Below are 18,492 nucleotides of genomic sequence, written 5' to 3'. Positions count from 1 at the left end.
AAAAAACAAAAACAAAAACAAAAAAAACTATGTTCCAAAATTATTCATATAATTCTTTATACTTTAAATTTCTTTACAATACCTACAGTGGTTGGGTTACAAAAGATCAGCTGTCTTTTGGATGTTGAAAAAGTTCCAGAGAGATAAATGGTGGTGATGATGGAGTCAAAACAATTTACATATACTTTTTTGTGTAGTAGCAGGGCTTTACTTCTGCCCGACACACCTTTCAAGTCCCAGTTTCAAGAAATTCATATTGTTGGTTTTAGAAAATTCTTAACAATATGCAAAGCACTGCTTACCTACTAAGGAAGTGTTTTTTACATAAAGCTACAACTGCTTGTTTTCTGTAAAGTGAAGATAGATTTTTTTTTAAATACAATGAAGTGGTGGTGGGCACTACATATTTTAATACTGGGTATTTGGGGGTGATGATGTGGTCATTTTTATTCCAAAAAATTTGAAGTATAGAAAATATATTAAATTATGAGTAAGAAAGAAATAATACATGCTACAGTGCAAGACTTCTGTGTAGTATAGCATATCGTTTAGATTTTTATACTTCCTTTAATCTTTAAGAATGTTTACTTTAATACACAAAGTAAAAATAGATGTTTAAGTAGAACATTTAATATTTTGGGTAGAAGGGCTGGGAAGGTGGCTCAGTGGTACAGCACTTGCCTTGCATGCCTGAGGCCCTGGGTTCGATTCCTCAGCACCACATAAGCAAAAAGAAAAAAAGCCAGAAGTGGCACTGTGGCTCAAGTGGTAGAGTGCTAGCCTTGAGCTGAAGGACAGCGCACAGGCCCAGAGTTCAGGCCCCACAATTGGACCCCCAAAAAAATATTTTGGGTAGAAGTAAGCACAATAGATTGTACACCAAAGTAGTTATAAATGAATTAATTATTAAAGTATATGGAAAATGCAAATAGCAGAATTCTTTGGAAAGACTAAGTCACAGTCTAACAAAATGAATATTAGGGAATGGGTACTTGCAAGGGAGGGGATGAACAGGAGAGGGGTAGAAGAATGAACAGGAAAAATGAGTAGAACGAAGGTGAGAATGAATTGTAAATGCCACAAACCTCAGAAAAATAAGGGTAGGGATCGGTGAAAGGCGGTGAAGATGTTGAAGAGATGACACAGATCAAATGCACTGCATACACTCATAAATTGCTTTGTTAAATGACAAAAAATTCAATACATAACTAAAAATTAAGAAGAGTGAAAAGATGACTGATAATGTGGCTCAGTGGTGGAGTGTTTGCCTAGCATGTATGAAGCCCTGGGATCGATTCCTCAGCACCATATACACAGAAAAGGCTGGAAGTGGCACTGTGGCTCAAGTAGTAGAGTGCTAGCCTTAAGCAAAAGAAGCTCAGGACAGTCCCCTGAGTTCAAGTCCCAGGACTAGAAAAAAAATGTGAAAGAAGGGGTAGGGTGGGAGGGTGGGTAAGAATGTTAAAAGGGGTGACATTGATCAAGAGGCACTGATTTCATAATCTGCTCTGTTAAAGAGCAACTCCTTGTATGCTACCTAAAGAAAATTGAAAATATGTATTTTTTAAAAAAGAAAAATAGAGGACTGGGAAGGTGGCTCAGTGGTAGAGTACTTGCCTTGCATGCATGAGGCCCTGGGTTCAATTCTTCAGCATCACATAAACCAAAAAAGCCAGAAGTGGTGCTGTGGCTCAAGTGGTAGAGGCTAGCCCTGAGCTGAAGAGCTCAGTGACAGTGCCCAGGCCCAGAGTTCAGGCCCCATGATGGGAGAAAAAAGAAAAAAGAAAAAGAAAAAGAACGAGGCACTGGTGGCTCATGCCTGTAATCCTAGCTACTCCAGAGGGTGAGATCTGAGGATAGCAGTTCAAAGCTAGCTGGGGCAGAAACATCTATGAGAATCTTATCTCTAATTAATCACCAAAAAAGCTGGAAGTGGAGCTCTGGCTTAAGTGGTTGAGCACTAGCCTTGAGCAAAAGAACTCAGAAACAACGCCAGGCACTGAGTTCAAGCCCCACAAAGGAAAAAAAAAAAAAAGAAAGAAAGAAAAAGAAAAGAAGAAAAGAAATAACTGAGAAAATAATTTAACTCTGATACATACCAGAACTGAAGGAAGAACAAGATATCTGAACTCCAGGTCTGGATCTCTCAGTAAATTTTACTGGGCGATCTCTAAAGGGAAAAGTAAATGTTTCTATCAGGTTCCTCTCTCTTTTGCCCAGAAATTTTAACAAAATTTTGGATATTGTTCTATTTAGCATCAATATTACAGAAAAAAACTAAAAGGAGATAGACAAGTGCTATTGAAATTATTCAAAGTGAAAATTCATTAAGCCTTGATACGGGTATTATTCCAAAAGCTTTACAGATTACCACATTATTTACAATAAATTATACAATGTTCGAAGTCTACTTACTAAATAAAAATAAGACAAATTAAACTTCTTACCAACATTTCCTGTGATAATATTCTCTTCATTAAACATTCTAAAATCTCTAAGTAGTTATGCATTCTGGTAATCGGGCAAATAATAAGCACAAATAAAAATAAACATGCCTGATTTTTCAAAAAGTAAAGTTCTTTTAAACTTACCTAAACTTCATGGTTTTTACATGCCATTGCCAGAAACAGATTGTTCCATCAGCACCAGTAGAAGTGAGGTATCTGGTTGTGCCTTTAGTTGATGGACAAAACTTTAAAGAAAAAAAATCAGATTCAAATATACAGTTTTTATGTTCAAACTATCTTTAAACACAGCATGTATTCAAATTATAGTCAACTGAGTAAATATAAGCTACATAAGAAGTTTGATTTCAAGAGATTGGTTTAGTAATTTAACCTTCTTTCATGAACATGTCACAAAATTTTAAAATACCAACAGCCACTGGTGGCTTGTGTCTGCAATCCTAGCTATTCAGGAGGCTGAGATCTGAGGATCATGGACTAAAGTCAACCCTAGTAGGACCTTCCAGCCATGAGACTCTTATCCCCTTAATCATAGAAAAGGCTGAAGTATAGTTGTGACTCTAGTAGACCACTAGTCTTGAACAAAAGTTCCTCACAGAGAGCAGCCAGGCCCACAGTTCAAGCCTCAAAGACTGGCAAAAAAAATTTTTTTAATTAAAATACCAAAAACTATTTTTAAAAATTGAATTGAAAAATAGTAAATTTTGGGCTGGGAAGATGGCTCAGCGGTAGAGTGCTTGCCTTGTACATGCACACATAAGACCCTGGGATCCATTCCTCAGCACTACATAAGTAGAAAAAGCCGGAAGTGGCACTGTGGCTTAAGTGATAGAATGCTAGCCTTGAGCTAAAGAGCTGAGGGACAGTGCCCAGGCCCAGAGTTCAAGCCCCATGACCAAGAAAAAAAAATTAACCCATTTTTATGTTTTCATGAATAAAATAAATCCAATGTTCACATAATTGTGGAAAAGGATAAGAAAATATGCTTGAATTATCATAGCCAGCATCTAAGCATCTGACTTTCAGTATTTTATATGTTCTCAAAAGAAATTCATGGCTGGGAATGTGGCTTAGTGGTAGAGTGCTTGCCTAGCATACATAAACAGAAAAGGCTGGAAGTGATACTGTGGCCCAAGTGGTAGAGTGCTAGCCTCGAGCAAAAGAAGCTCATGAACAGCACCCAGTTCAAGCCCAGAACTGGTCCAAAAAAAAAAGAAGAAGAAGAATCAAAATCACTAGGAGCCAGGTGCTGGTGGCTCACACCTGTAATCTGAGCTACTCAGTAGGCTGGAGGATCATGGTTCAAAGCCAGTGTGGGCACGAAGGTCTGTGAGACTCTTATCTCTAATAAACCACTAGAAAACCAGAAATGGTGCTGTGGCTCAAGGGGTAAAGCACTCACATGAGCTCAAGAGCTGAGAGATGGCACCCAAGCTCAGAGTTCAAGCCCCACAACCGACGACAACAACAACAACAAAATTCATTAGGAAAGGAAGTATGAGAAGGCTCCAAATGTATATGTCAGGGCCTCTACTCTGCATATGAGTTTGAAGAAATAGTGACTCTGTATTACTATACTCAATATATTTTAATTGCTTTAGTGCTCACAAAGGTATATCAATCAGTTAAGAAGTACTGTATTTAGATTAGTTTAATATAATTTTGATTAAGTCAGAAATAACATTAGACATTGTTAAAAGAAAATGTGTATTTCTGATCTACAATTTAATGGAGGTATTCCTCTTAGAAAATATTTAGAAAGTGGGGCTGGGAAGGTGGCTCAGTGGTAGAGCGTTTGCCTTGCATGCCTGAGGCCCTGGGTTCAATTCCTCAGCACCACATAAGCAAAAAGAAAAAAAAGCCAGAATTGGCACTGTGGCTCAAGTGGTAGAGTCCTAGCCTTGAGCTGAAGAGCTGAGGTACAGCACCCAGGCCCAGAGTTCAGGCCCCACGACTGGACCCCCCAAAAAAATATTTAGAAAGTATTAAATAAAAACATAACAAAAGCAACTAAAAATCCCTTCATTCAGCAATGATCACAATTAATGTGTCATCCACATTTTGTTAAAAGCATAAAATGATACAAACTGGAAGGATAGTATACCATGGACTAACAAACAGTTATTAAACTATTAACAAAGTGCATAAGCTACCAAAGGGTAATCATTACTACAGACAACAAATAGGGACATACAAAGTACAGTTTTAAATGGGAGGTCAGACAGAGAATATTTTCTTAGTGGTAGAGTGCTTGCCTAGCATACATGAAGCCCTGGGTTTGATTCCTCTGTACCACATAAATAGAAAAAGACAAAAGTGGCGCTGTGGCTCAAGTGGTAGAGTGCTCAGGGACAGTGCCCAGGTCCTGAGTTCAAGCCCAGGACCAACAAAAAAAAAAGTTATACAGAGAATATTTTCTTAAAGGCAGCATCTGCACAAAGCACTTTGAAAAAGAAATAGGGAAACTAGAAAAGTGAAGGGTAATATTGTCCAAAAAATAAATGGACTCATTACTTTATTTATGAAATAACCTCTCTTTTCAACAGCATGATAACAATAAAATTATGTTAAAACAAAAGACAAAAAACAAAAGAAGGGTGAGGCTGGGAAGGTAGCTCAGCGGTAGAGTGCATACATTGCAAGCATGAGGCCCTGGGTTCGATTCCTCAGCACCACATAAACAGAAAAAAAAAAGCCGGAAGTGGTGCTGTGGCTCCAGTGGTAGAGTGCTAGCCTTGAGCTGAAGAGCTGAGGAACAGCACCCAGGCCCAGAGTTCAGACCCCATGACCGGCAAAAAAAAAGGCAAAAGAAGGGTAAGCCGGGTACAGGTGGCTTATGCCTGTAATCCTAACTATTCAGGAGGCTTAAGATCAGAAGATCAGGGCTGGGAAGGTAGCTCAGTGGTAGAGTGCTTGCCTTGCATGCATGAGGCCCTGGGTTCGATTCCTGAGCACCACATAAGCAGAAAAAGCCGGAAGTGGCGCTGTGGCTTAAGTGGTAGAGTGCTAGCCTTGAGCTGAAGAACTGAGGGACAGCGCCCAGGCCCAAAGTACAGGCCCCACGACCGGCAAAAAAAAAAAAAAATAAAGATCATGGTTCAGAGCCAGCCATGGTAAGAAAGCCCATGAGACTCTTATCTCCAATTAATCATAGAAAAAGCCCCAAATGGTGCTGTGGCTCAAGTAATAAGTAGAACAGTAGCCTTGAGCAAAAGGATGTCAAAGACAATGCCCAGGCCTACAGTTCATTCCAGGACCATCGCAACACACACACACACACACACACACACACACACACACACACACACACACACACACACACACACACACACACACACACACACACACACACACACACACACACACACACACACACACACACACACACACACACACACACACACACACACACACACACACACACACACACACACACACACACACACACACACACACACCAGGTGACTATCCTTAAGACTATTCCTACTATTCCTATTCCCATGGCAGAAAATACTAGGAGCAAGGGGAGGAATATACTTAGTACTGCATCGAAGGCACAGTTGGAAACAAGTAGCAGGAGATGAAATCTAAGAAAACAACGAGACTAAGAGTTTAGTGTTTATGAATCATCATAAAGACTAACTTTAACTCTGAGACTGCAAGCTAGTGAGTATTCTAAGCATGACATGATTTAACTATTTCAAAATCAAATGGCTGCTATGCAGAGTCTAGGGCAAGGGCAAGCAAAGGGGAAAAAACAGGAAGAGAAGTCAAAAGTCTATTTCAGTAATCTAGGCCACAGATGATAGTGGCTAGAAAAATGATGATATTGATGAAAGTCAGGAGTGTATTTCAGATTCTTGTCATAGTTTGTGCATAGAGCCAAGATGACTGAGAGGTTACATACAGGACAAAATAAAGATACAAGTTTAGGATTACTAATCTGAACAAGTACAAGCATGGAATTGTCATTTGTGTAGATGGGAATATAGCTTGGATGTTAACTGTCTTCCAAAGGTCCACATGTAATAACAGAGGGCTACACTTATTAGAAAATGTTTTAAACTTTTGGAGGTAGGCTCTAGAAGGAAATCCTTAGAAGTTACTATAGTCATGCCCTCAAAAGTGATTGTTGGACCCCTCAAACTGCTTCTCTGACATCCTATTAAGTGATATAGTCTCTTATATTTAGTTCCATCATGATATGTGGATGCATTCTTGAACACGTCTACCTTTACTATTTACACCAGAAGGTAATGTAAAGGGAATCAGCCAAGGCTACAGAGCTAATAAGCCATCTTTTCTTCATAAGTATTCTCTCAAAAGTATTTTATTACAGCTTTGAGAGCAATAACTCTGAGAAAGGAAAATGACCTCAAAATTTAAATATGTAAAGTTTAAGATGTCTCATAGATCGATACGTGATGATGCCAAGTATGAAGTAGAATAAACAAGTATAGTTCACAAAATGCTAAACAGGGGTTATGTTTGCTATATAAGACTAAATTATATCATTAAGGAAAATGGTGATAATGTGGCCCATAAATGAATAGGATACCCCAGTATGTAAACAAAATGCAATGAAACCAGCAAATAAAATTATGAAAGGATTTTCAGTATTTTAGGTTTTTGTTATGTGAAAGGATCCCCAAATTCCAGAAATAGGCATGACATGGGAAAACAAGTAAATAATAAATTTCCTAAATCAAAATCCATGAAAGAAAGGGTTGGAAATGTAGCTCACCGGTAAAGGACCTGCTTAGAATATATAAGACCCTATATAAAACCCTGGATTTCATGCAAAGCCCAATGGGGGGAAAAATCTATGAAAGCACTAAGTAAGGTGATGCATGTGTATGATACCAGCACTCAAGAGGTAAAGGCAAGGAGGACTAATGAGTTAGATAGGCCTTGGCTACAAAGCATTTTAATAGCCTCAGCTACAAAATAAGACCTTGCTTGCCTCACAAAAACTAAAACCAAAATTCCATTAAATCATTTCAACTAATCAAAATTTTGACACAAACTTTTTTAAGTCCAATATTCACTGAACCCACTTCTTGCTATATCCCCAGACACAGGTGATATATTACTAAAATATATCCTAAAACTGAAAGTAATAGCTTCCAAAAGTATTCTACTTGACCAACTTATAAAAGTTTTATAAAGATTTCTCTATTTTGCTCTTAACACAAATAAGAAAACATAGCTTAGTTGTATCAAATAAAAGGTGTTTGGGGCCATCTACTACTTTGAAATAACATCTGATAAAAGGATTTTATGCATAATGTATTTTATGTGAAATCATCAAGTTGAAACAAATTGCTAAAACTAAAAAAATCTGTAAGATTAAACTAGAGACATATATATACTTAATCTGACAATTACCTTGAATTACATATTAATGCAGTGTATGCAAATACAAGTTAGAACCTGTTTATATCCTGATTAACAGTATAAGCTTGTTTGTAACGCATTTAAAATTTTTATATATTTTTCACAAATAAGATAAATGTTTCACACTATAAGAAGAATCTTTTCAAGTATCTTTATTACTTATTTATAAATAGATAAGATTATACGAAAAAGGACCTAAGCCTGTCTGTCACTCTTTGCATTACTTACTGAACGTAACAAATGCAAGCACTCTCAGCTTGATTGCTTACGTTAGAGAGATCTTATTTTTCTTACCTGTATGGAAGTAATAGAAGCTGAATGTCCCTGAAGGACTGCAACTGGTGCACAAGTTCGAAGACACCATACTCTTACAACCTTATCACAGCTGCCTGCGGCAATGAGAGTATTTTCATAGTTGACAGCCATGTCAGAAATTTCAGCAGAGTGCCCTCGAAGTGTAGCAAGGAGGCGCCCATCATCTGTAGCCCAAATTTTTACCAAGCAGTCATCAGATCCCTACAGTTAAAATAGACACAAATTTTCCAGTGAAGCAGAAATTTCCCACCTAGCCACTGAAAATAACAAGAATATAAAAGGTAGGGATCATTAAGTTACTGCTAAGCCTTTACCTATTAGTCTCCATAGCAAATTAGTATCCATAGCGAATATAAACTGTGTCCAAATAACATGACTGACAAGGTAAAACTATTACTAATCCTGAAAACTCAGAATATTCTACCTTACTTTTCAGTGACTTCCCATCAAATATTTCTGCCACTATTTTTTTTTTTTTATGGTCGGTCATGGGGCCTGGACTCAGCCTGGGCACTGTCTCTCAGCCCTTCAGCTCAAAGCTAGTGTTCAACCACTTGATTCCCAGCACCACTTCAAGCTTTTTCTGCTTATGTAGTACTGAGGAATCGAACCAAGGACTTCATGCATGCAAAGCAAGCACTCTACCACTGAGCCACCCTCCCGGCCCTCTGCCACTATATTTTTAAATTTTATTTTCAAGGTGATGATGTACAGAGGTCTGTCATTATTTTTCAATGTATGTCTGGAAGCATTATTTTCCTTAATTTTGTAAAAAAAATGTTTTCTTCAAATTGCTAACTTATTTAAAGTATATATTCATTTTTTTAGGAAACTTGAGGCCATTATAATCTGATGGGAAAATACTAAGTTGAAATTCTTACAAAGAACTTCAAAAATATTTTAAAATATTAAAATATTTGAATGTGGTAGATATTTAATGACATAATATTTATTAAAAGATAGCATTTCCCATCCTCATCATACTCATTAACAACAAAATACACAGGTAACACTTAGGAGACATGAAGTCATCAATGGAAGACTCTGTAATGAAGTTGAAGGAGTTATAACATCTCAAAATAACAAACCCTGCCTTTGTTGTAGCATATAAATAGAAAAACATAAACTGTGCTATTATCCGCACCTGTGTTAACTTAGCCATAAAGCAATGAGATTAGTATTTCTTAAAAATCCTAATGTATTCTTCCTCCAATTGTTTTACTCAAAACAAAAGCATGATATAGTTAATAAAATTCACTATAAAAAGTAATCAGTGATAGTGGTGCTGTGGCTCAAGTGATAGAGCTCTCGCCTTGAGCTGAAGAGCTCAGGGACAGTGTCCAGCCGCTCTTCCCCCCCCCCCCAAAAGTAACCAGCACTAAAATAAAAAAGTATATAATATAGTTAGACTTGGGCTGGAAAGGTGGCTCAGTGGTAGAGCGCTTGCCTTGCATGCATGAGGCCCTGGGTTCGATTCCTCAGCACCACGTAAGCAAAAAAGAAAAAAGTCGGAAGTGGCACTGTGACTCAAGTGGTAGAGCGCTAGCCTTGAGCTGAAGAGCTGAGGGACAGCGCCCAGGCCCAGAGTTCAGGCCCCATGACCGGACCCCAAAAAACAAACAAACAAACAAAATATAGTTAGACTCTTCAGTACCTACCATGTGACTCAACAGTTCAATCATAAAGTGATATAATCATTAATTGGGCAAAACAGTCAGCAATTATACTAAGTGAAACGTAAAAATTCATTTTGATAAACATTTACTAAAATAGAATGAAAGAGACTCAAATATACATGTTTTACATGAATTATCCCTTACAAGAATATAGGGGCTTCTACAGATTTCATTTTGTAATTAAATTTCTCAAAAAATAGTGGACATTATTGTTCACCCTTTATATAAAAGGAGAGAGAAAAGGTCTTCAATTTCTATCCATGTGTTCTTGCATTAATATGTCCAAATGGAATGAATGGTTTACAAACTATAATGCAATGCCATGATGTCTATCTTCAATTGTTTTAAATTTATAATGTTACCATATAATAAACTTCAAACTCACTGTAAAAATTCTTCTCCCACTCCGGTCAAATGCTACACAGTAGACAGAAGATAAGTGCCCCAGAATTCTCTTGTGCATCTTAATATGCTGGTAGGCAGATGAAGGGAAAATATGGCTGAAGCGACTACATCCGGTTAACTGCCTAGCAGAGGTGATATTCACTGGAGAAATAAAATAGTTCATTGAGTTCTTAAACTCTAAAAGCAAAAATATACCTTAATGAAATTAAAACCTGTTAAGATAAAATAGGGTTAACACGTCATAGCAATTCTACACACTTTATAATTTTATTAACAAGTTGACAAAACCCAAAACACTAAGAATATTCTTTTTTATATCTCAGCAGTCTAATATTCTGCTTAGATGACTGTGGAATCTGTAGTACAAACTCACGTACACAACAACCAGAGATATTGCAACTTTAAATGTATATGCAGGGGCTGGGAATGTGGCTTAGTGGTAAGAGTGCTTGCCTACCATGCATGAAGCCCTGGGTTCGATTCCTCAATACCACAAAAAAAGAAAAAGCTGAAAGTTGTGCTATGGCTCAAGTGATAGAGTGCTAGTCTTGAGCAAAAGAAGCTTGGGGACAGTGCCCAGGATCTGAGTTCAAGCCCCAGGACTGGCTAGCTAGCTAGCTAAATAAGTAAATAAATGCACAAACCTTTCTATAGCATGAAGCAAAGTGAAAATGAAAACTATATTTGGTTAACTATATACATCTTAAAAACTTATACAGGCAATTTTATGAACTCCTGACTTGTTGCATCAATATATAACTGCCACTAAAAATTCAGAAGTAAAGGTGGATACTATTGGGAGGGAGAAAGGCAATAGAGAGGTTGGGTTGGGGGGATAAACTTGGTCAAAGCACTTCACATATATGCTTGAAAGTAAATGCACAAAACCTTTCAAAAATATACTAAGAAGGGAAAAGTAACATAACAGATCTATCTAGTGAGAAGAAAAGAGAAGCTATAATTCACTACATAGGTGTATAACAGGAAACAACCCTTGCTTTGAGTTCTTTCCTTTTGGTTTTTGAACCTGGAGGTTCTTCCTCTAATTAACAGTGGACTTTTAAGGCTTTTCTCCTATCAGATCATCTTAAGTCCTATCTCATTATTTGTCTTCCCTTAATTTTTTTTTTTTTTTTGGGTCCGGTTGTGGGGCCTGAACTCTGGGCCTGGGCGCTGTCCCTCAGCTCTTCAGCTCAAGGCTAGCGCTCTACCACTTGAGCCACAGCGCCACTTCCAGCTTTTTTCTTTTTGCTTATATGGTGCTGAGGAATCGAACCCAGGGCCTCAGGCTTGCAAGGCAAGCGCTCTACCACTGAGCCACCTTCCCAGCCCTTCCCTTAATTTTTTTGTAAAAGAACATCAAAAATGAAGAACAAATCCAAAGAATTCTGATCCAAATACCACATGTATTTGATTCTGTCCAGATTTTTTCTGTTGGGGGGGGAAGAGGGGGGAGGAAAAGAGCAATGCAAAGGCTTGAAATCAAGGCCTGACACTTGCTAGGCAAGCAATCTATCATTTACGTTCCAATCCAAGCCTTTTATGCTTTATTTTTCTTTCATGGGAGTATCTTGTTTTTCTTTTTTTTCCTTTTGCCTGGAGCTGGCCTCAGACAGTAACTGACTTTTGGTTAAAATGTAATTGCACATATAGCCTTTGCTCAGGGTAAGCTATAATTATCCTGATGAGCAGCTAGGATTATAGTTGTGTACCACCATGCCATCCTGGTTTCTATTCACTTCCAAAATGGAGACCTTGATTCTCAGATAAGTATTTACAACCACACACTTGCCTTGGTAAATTATTTCAGTATTCTTATTTACTGAAAATACTTTATGCTTCACGTGGCATATTTTAAATCAAAATGTCAGGGCTGAGAATGTGGCTTAGTGGTAGAGTGCTTGCCTAGCTTGCATGAAGCCCTGGATCCTACTCCTCAGTACCACATAAACAGAAATAGCCAGAAGTAACACTGTGGCTCAAGTGGTAGAATGCTAGCCTTGATCAAAAGAAGCTCTGAGACAGTGCCCAGGACCTGAGTTCAAGTCCCAGGACAGGCAAAAAAAAATGTAAGATCCTTGTAAGTTCAAAATCATCTCAAGGGGCTGGAAAGGTAGCTCAGTGGTAGAGTGCTTGCCTTGCATGCCTGAGGCCCTGGGTTCAATTCCTCAGCACCACATAAGAAAAAAGAAAAAAGCCGGAAGTGGCGCTGTGGCTCAAGTGGTAGAGTGCTAGCCTTGAGCTGAAGAGCTGAGGAACAGTGCCCAGGCCCAGAGTTCAGGCCCCACGACCGGACCCAAAAACAAAATCATCTCAAGGCAGGGTGATGTTTTATAACACTACAAAAAATACATAGTACAAGTGATAATGGCTTTATATTTGATCAAGGTTAAATTAAGAACTAAGTTCTATCTAGATTAGTATAATTGGAACCATGCTACAATAAATATAAATCCTTTCAATATCTGACACTTAGAAGCAAAGTTATCTTTCAAAGATATATTTATTGTCATTTTAAAACTGTCAAAGTAGGAAGTGGTGCTGTGGCTCAAGCGGTAGAGCGCTTGCCTTGAGCTGAAAAGCTGAGGGACAGCACCAGGCCCAGAGTGCAAGCTCCATGACAGACCAAAATCAGTGAAACTGTGGAAGTAAATCAAAGGACTATGTTAGAGATCTGAGTATTTGGACAATATAGTAAAATACCAACTGAATAATAGTAGAAAATATGAATGACAATTATATAAAATAATTTCCTTTTGGTAGTGGTTCTCCATCCTAGCAACAAGAATTTCCAAAACTCTACAATAGGAAAAGCAGGCAATCTAACTTTGGAACTTTAATCTTCCTTCTACATTCAAACATTTCTTATGAGTTCTTTGAAAGTTAACTGATAGTTCTACTTTCCTGTGCCTTTTCCATTTTTTTCTAGGCAGGCAGCTCTGCCACCTGAACCACACCTGTAGCTTTCTTTTTGCTGATTATTTTGGAGATGGCGTCTCTTGGACTTTTGTGCCCAGACTGGCCTACAACTATGATCCTGTAGATTTTAGCTGCTTGAGAGTAGCTATGATTATAGGCGAAAGCCAGTGGCTCATAGTTCAGAATTCTTAAATATTTAAGGACAGCATAACAGATTTACATATACTTTTACAAATTTATACCACGAATATCATTATAGCGGACTGTTTTCTTTCCTTAAGATATGCCATTAGTTAGACATCTACTACATGCTAAAACAGTATAATCGACTCTAACGATTAGCTCATAAATTAAAGATCCTTGACCTCATGGAATTTGTATTCTATCAAAAGTTTGTGTTGCTTACTCAGTTTCAGAAATTAACAGGAGATGTCAATGGGAGTGACATACAAATGTATTCATCTCTGAAAATGTTCTTTTAATAAACTCCATGGGTAATAATAATATTGTGTCAAATTTGGGAGTCATTAATTTTAGTTCAGGCTCCTCTACCCAAAAGTATCCTTTGTATTATTTATCCAAATATTCAGGCCCTGACTAAATACTTCTAATAAAGAGGTTACTGTTTCCCAGTATTAGTCAATTTATTTGTTAAGTGTCTCTATTTCTGAGGAGACTATTGTTAATTGAATTCCATCTCTCTTCTTGTACTTTTCCTTTGTTACATGGTAACTGAGAAGCATTTCAAGATAACTATCATTTGTACCTTTAGACATATTTTTTTGGTGGGGGAGAGGAGGGAGGGAGGAGCCAGGGGATGGTTGTAGGGCTGGGCCTAGGCACTGTCCCTAAGCTCTTCAGCTCAAGGCTAGTGCTCTACCACTTGAGCCACAGCGCCACTTCGAGTTTTCAGTTGAATAACTGGAGATTAAAGTCTCATGGACTTTCCTGCCTGAGCTGGCTTTGAACCTCGATCCTCAGATCTCATCCTCCTGAGTAGCTAGGATTACAGGTGTGAGCCACCAGCTCCCAGTTTAGTCTTTTCTTAACATAAGAGGTAATTTCTATATTAAACATGGTTTACAGACATCTCTTTTCCTATCATGCCTCAAACAATAGTCCCTCACTTCAAACGTTTTTGTGATTGCTTTCTTCTGCAAAGTCTTGAGGTTATCAAAGCCTGACCCTTTAAAATAAACAAGAATCAAGAAAAGTATTCTAATTGCCTGACTAGAACAGAATATGGTGGATTATTTCCTTTCATTAGGAAATTATACTATGAACGGATCTCAAGGCTGAAAAGACTAATAGCACATACTTGAAATTGTACCTACTAGGAAGGCAGAAATTGGAAGGATCCCAGTTCAAGGCCAACCCAGGCAAAAGATAGGGAGATCCCACCACGAACAAAGGAAGAACATAATGGTGTACATCTATAATCATAGTTATATGAGATCTAAAGTGGGGGATCATGAGGCAGAACATCTGAAAAAGCAAAAATGGCATAGTGACACTGCTTAAGAGGCAGAGTGCTTGCCTAGCAAGTTCAAGTCCAGAATGTGGAGTTCAAACCCAAGTACCAGCAAAAAATAAAAAATAAAAAAAAGTCCAGGCTGGCTTTGTGCCATGATCCTCAAATCTTAGCCTACAACGTAACTAGGATTATAAGTGTGAGCCACCAGAGCCTGGCTGTTTAACATTCTTAATTTCATTTGATATGCAGGAGCTTTTGGATTTTTTGCATCTTATTCAGAAAGTAACTGCCAATCCTTACATCTTAAAACATTTTTCATATGTTTTACTCTAGATTCAGGTGTTACATTAAGGTCTTTTAAAATCTATTATGAATTGGTTTTTATACATGGTGAGAGATAGGGAACTGGATGCAGTCTTTTACATGTAGGTATCCAGGAGTCCTAGGACTATTTGAAAACTATGTTTTCTTGAGAAAAGTTGTAAGCTACATGGATTTTGGTCAGCAGTCTTGTTAACAAGACACCTTCTCTCTCTCTCTTTTTTTTTTGTCGGTGTGGGGCCTAAACTCTGGGCCTGGGCACTGTCCCTCAGCTCTTCAGCTCATGGTTAGCGCTCTACTACTTGAGCTACACAGTCATTTCCGGCATTTTCTGCTTATATGGTACTGAGGAATCGAACCCAGGACCACATGCATGCAAGGCAAGCACGCTACCACTTAGCTACCTTCCCAGCTGAAGCCACCTTCTCTTGAGGACTCACTTTCCAGTATTCATTCAGAAGAAAAAGTAAATAAAATTCCCTAACAGCAACCACATTGTTCATGGTGGCGCTTTATGAATGCCAAGAACAGGACCAGTACTGGTTCAATAGTGTGCTTCAGGCACCATTAACTTTAGAAGCTTCCATTCTTTGCATACCAGATTATGTTGCTGGCTCCAAAGAGCTCCGTAGCCCCTGGGCTGGACAGGTTCTTACTTGCTCCCAAAGACTTTCTAGTTTGTGCCCCGAGGGGAGGCAAATAGAACCGTGAGATCTACACTAGAGTTGCAAAACTAGAGGGAACCAAATGCCACTATGTTTTCTATTCTCAGAGCTTTCAGATTCTGTCCAGCAGTAAAGCAGCCTTCATGAGGGAGAAGGCTGGAAAATCAAATGACCACTGTACTTGGTCACAGAGCTCTCAGTCTTACCAGGTGGCAACACACAGCAGGAGGGTAGCTCGAGAAGTGAAGGAATCAAATCTGCCTACCTCAGAGTTCTTTAAATTTTGCAGTGATCCACAGACAATGTGGCTCATTCCTTCTCAGAGGGCAAGCACATTGACCACAGAGCCCTCCACAAGCTAAGTTCCCCACTATTTAACCTTCTCAACAGGTCCTTATCTTTCCTCCCCCTCTGCTACCTCTTCCAACCAGACAAGATGGGAATGTGTCTCCAGGCTCACTAACTTGCTATTGTTCCTTATTTCCAGGTCCCCAGAGAAGCTCAGTCTCAACAATAGGCCTTTCAAGACTAGGAGTGATAAAATGGGTTTCTTCCCCAAAGCTGACCAGCTGGCACAGTAGGAGTTCCCAGGTCACCAATTCTCCCACTCCTTAGTCTTTAGGCTTGGGAGAACTATGGGCTTTGGCTTATCTGGTAGCTAGCCAGTCTGAGGTCAGCAGGGCAGCCTTGCTTATCTTATGTTTGTGGCTTCAGCTTCTCCTCTCCTCCCAGGGCTGGGGTTGTGTGCTATTTCTTACTTCTCACAGCAGTTTCTCTCAGTTTTTCAGGTATCCCACAACTCTTTTGTGATTCCTGGTGTTCTCCCTCCTCTCTTTTGCTTTTGAAACAGTCTACCTTTGTTATCCTGGCTTGTCTCATTGTCAGGGTGGCACAGAGGAAGGTTCAAATCTATACTACCTTACCTCATGGCTCAAGATTTTTTTCTTTATTTTTATAAAGATTTTTATACAAAAGTGTTTTACAGTAAGCTCCTGGCATTTATTTATTTATTCAGCCAATTCATTGAATAATTATTTTTGGTCAGTCATGGGGCTTGAACTCTGGGCCTGGCCACTGTCCATCCCTCAGCTCTTCAGCTCAAGGCTAGCACTCTACTACTAGAGCCACAGTAGCCATTCTGTTTTTTCTAGTGTTTATTGGAGATAAGAATCATGGACTTCCCTTTGAACCACACCCCTCAGATCTCAGCCTCCTGGGTAGCTAGGATTACAGACTTGAGCCACCAAAGCCTGGCTCATTGAATAAATATTAAGAAATAGATTTGGTAATATGCCTTACACATCTTCATCAGGTAAATAAAAGTCATTGGTCCTCTTTGTATGTCCCTTCCCGACGGTATAACCCCTGCTTTCACTGTATTTGATGTTATAATTTGTGGAGGGGAAGGGAAAAAACAAATCGTTTAAATAGGGATACAGGTGGACCCATTGCAACAATGAGCCGCACAAGTTATGTTGAAAACAAACTTTACAACTTTGGTGTGGGGGGGGGGGCAGGGAGGAGATTTGGGTGGTGGGACGGAGGGAGGATGGGAAGGGATGGGAAGGAGAAACAAAGGAGGAAGCTACAAATGCTTGATAAGAAATGTACTCATTATCTTGCTGTAATTGTTACCCCTCTGTACAGTATTTTCACAATTTAAAAAAAAAATATATATATATATACATATATATATATATATACTTCCAAAAAAAAGAGCAGAACAAGGAAATTTGTTCAACTCATCACCAAATCTGGACAATTAGGGTGCAGACAAGGGAGGTGAAACACTGAAAAGAAGTAAATCAAAACACTCAAGCTTTTGATTTTGTTCTTTCCAGTTCAAAAATTGCCAGTGTCTCCAGTTGGGTGTCAGGGATCAATGATACATTATTTCTTGTTTTTCTAAGTCCTTAATAAAAAGAGAGAAAATTTAAATAGCCTATCAAATTGCTTGGATGTTAATTATATAATCTTTGGTATTTCATAGAATATCTTTAGTATACTTAGACTTCAGATACTTAATAAAACAGCTTAACTGGGATAAAAATTCATTTTCAGAGGCTGGGAAGGTGGCTCAGTGATAGAGCGCTTGCCTTGCATGCCTGAGGCCCTGGGTTCGATTCCTCAGCACCACATAAGAAAAAAGAAAAAAGCCGGAAGTGGCGCTGTGGCTCAAGTGGTAGAGCCCTAGCCTTGAGCTGAAGAGCTGAGGGACAGCGTCCAGGCCCAGAGTTCAGGCCCCACGACCGAAACCAAAAAAAAAAAAAAAAATTCATTTTCAGCTTTCCAACAAAATGAACACATATTCATTTACTGTCCTCTGTAAACATCCTAGCAGATGATCAAATTCATAAAGATAAAGTGGTAGGACATTGGGACTAATTGTGGTATCATTTAATTAATTTTTAACTTAAAAAGTGGAGCCATTGATAACATGTTAATTTATCCGTAATGGGAAAGAATCTTATTGTCTTCTTTTTTAAATTATATTTTTATTATCTTTGGTTGTACAAGAGTTATCTTTCAATAAATCAGTTTTTAAGTAAAAAAAAAATGAAAGTCATTGGTCCTTAACCAACGTAGTTTAGATCTTACCAAGCTGAGATCACAAGGTATGAAGCAGTATGGTAAAGGTAACGGGCGGTGGTGTAGAAAACAACCCTGGGCTGAAAACAACCCACCCTGAATCTACTCAGAAACAAGCAGCAACCCATGATGCCTGAGCACAAGCTAGTGACTGATTGAAATGTCTGGACCTACCCCATCCCAGGAAAAGCCTTATAGGGACAGTTCTTTATATGTACTCCTTGAGTCATTCTGAACAACATACCAACTATTGATTGTGGACTAAC

The 18,492-nt window shown here is 38.6% G+C and overlaps 1 protein-coding gene across 1 annotated transcript in view; it reads right to left on the bottom strand.

Annotated features, from left to right (window-relative positions):
- Brwd3 (bromodomain and WD repeat domain containing 3) overlaps window positions 1-18,492 on the bottom strand; it is a 116,333-nt gene that overhangs the window by 54,646 nt on the left and 43,195 nt on the right. Inside the window, exons 7-10 of the mRNA XM_070040131.1 lie at window positions 10,239-10,399; window positions 8,157-8,378; window positions 2,592-2,692; window positions 2,100-2,170 (exon numbers count right to left, since the gene is read on the bottom strand). Of these exons, the coding sequence (XP_069896232.1) occupies window positions 2,100-2,170; window positions 2,592-2,692; window positions 8,157-8,378; window positions 10,239-10,399 (555 nt within the window). The remainder of the gene's footprint in view (window positions 1-2,099; window positions 2,171-2,591; window positions 2,693-8,156; window positions 8,379-10,238; window positions 10,400-18,492) is intronic.

This window comes from Dipodomys merriami, unplaced genomic scaffold (assembly GCF_024711535.1).
Source record: "Dipodomys merriami isolate MVZ:Mamm:240054 unplaced genomic scaffold, mDipMer1.0.p SCAF_3, whole genome shotgun sequence".
Taxonomy (NCBI): domain Eukaryota; kingdom Metazoa; phylum Chordata; class Mammalia; order Rodentia; family Heteromyidae; genus Dipodomys; species Dipodomys merriami.
This window is presented reverse-complemented; position numbering and strand designations above follow the sequence as displayed.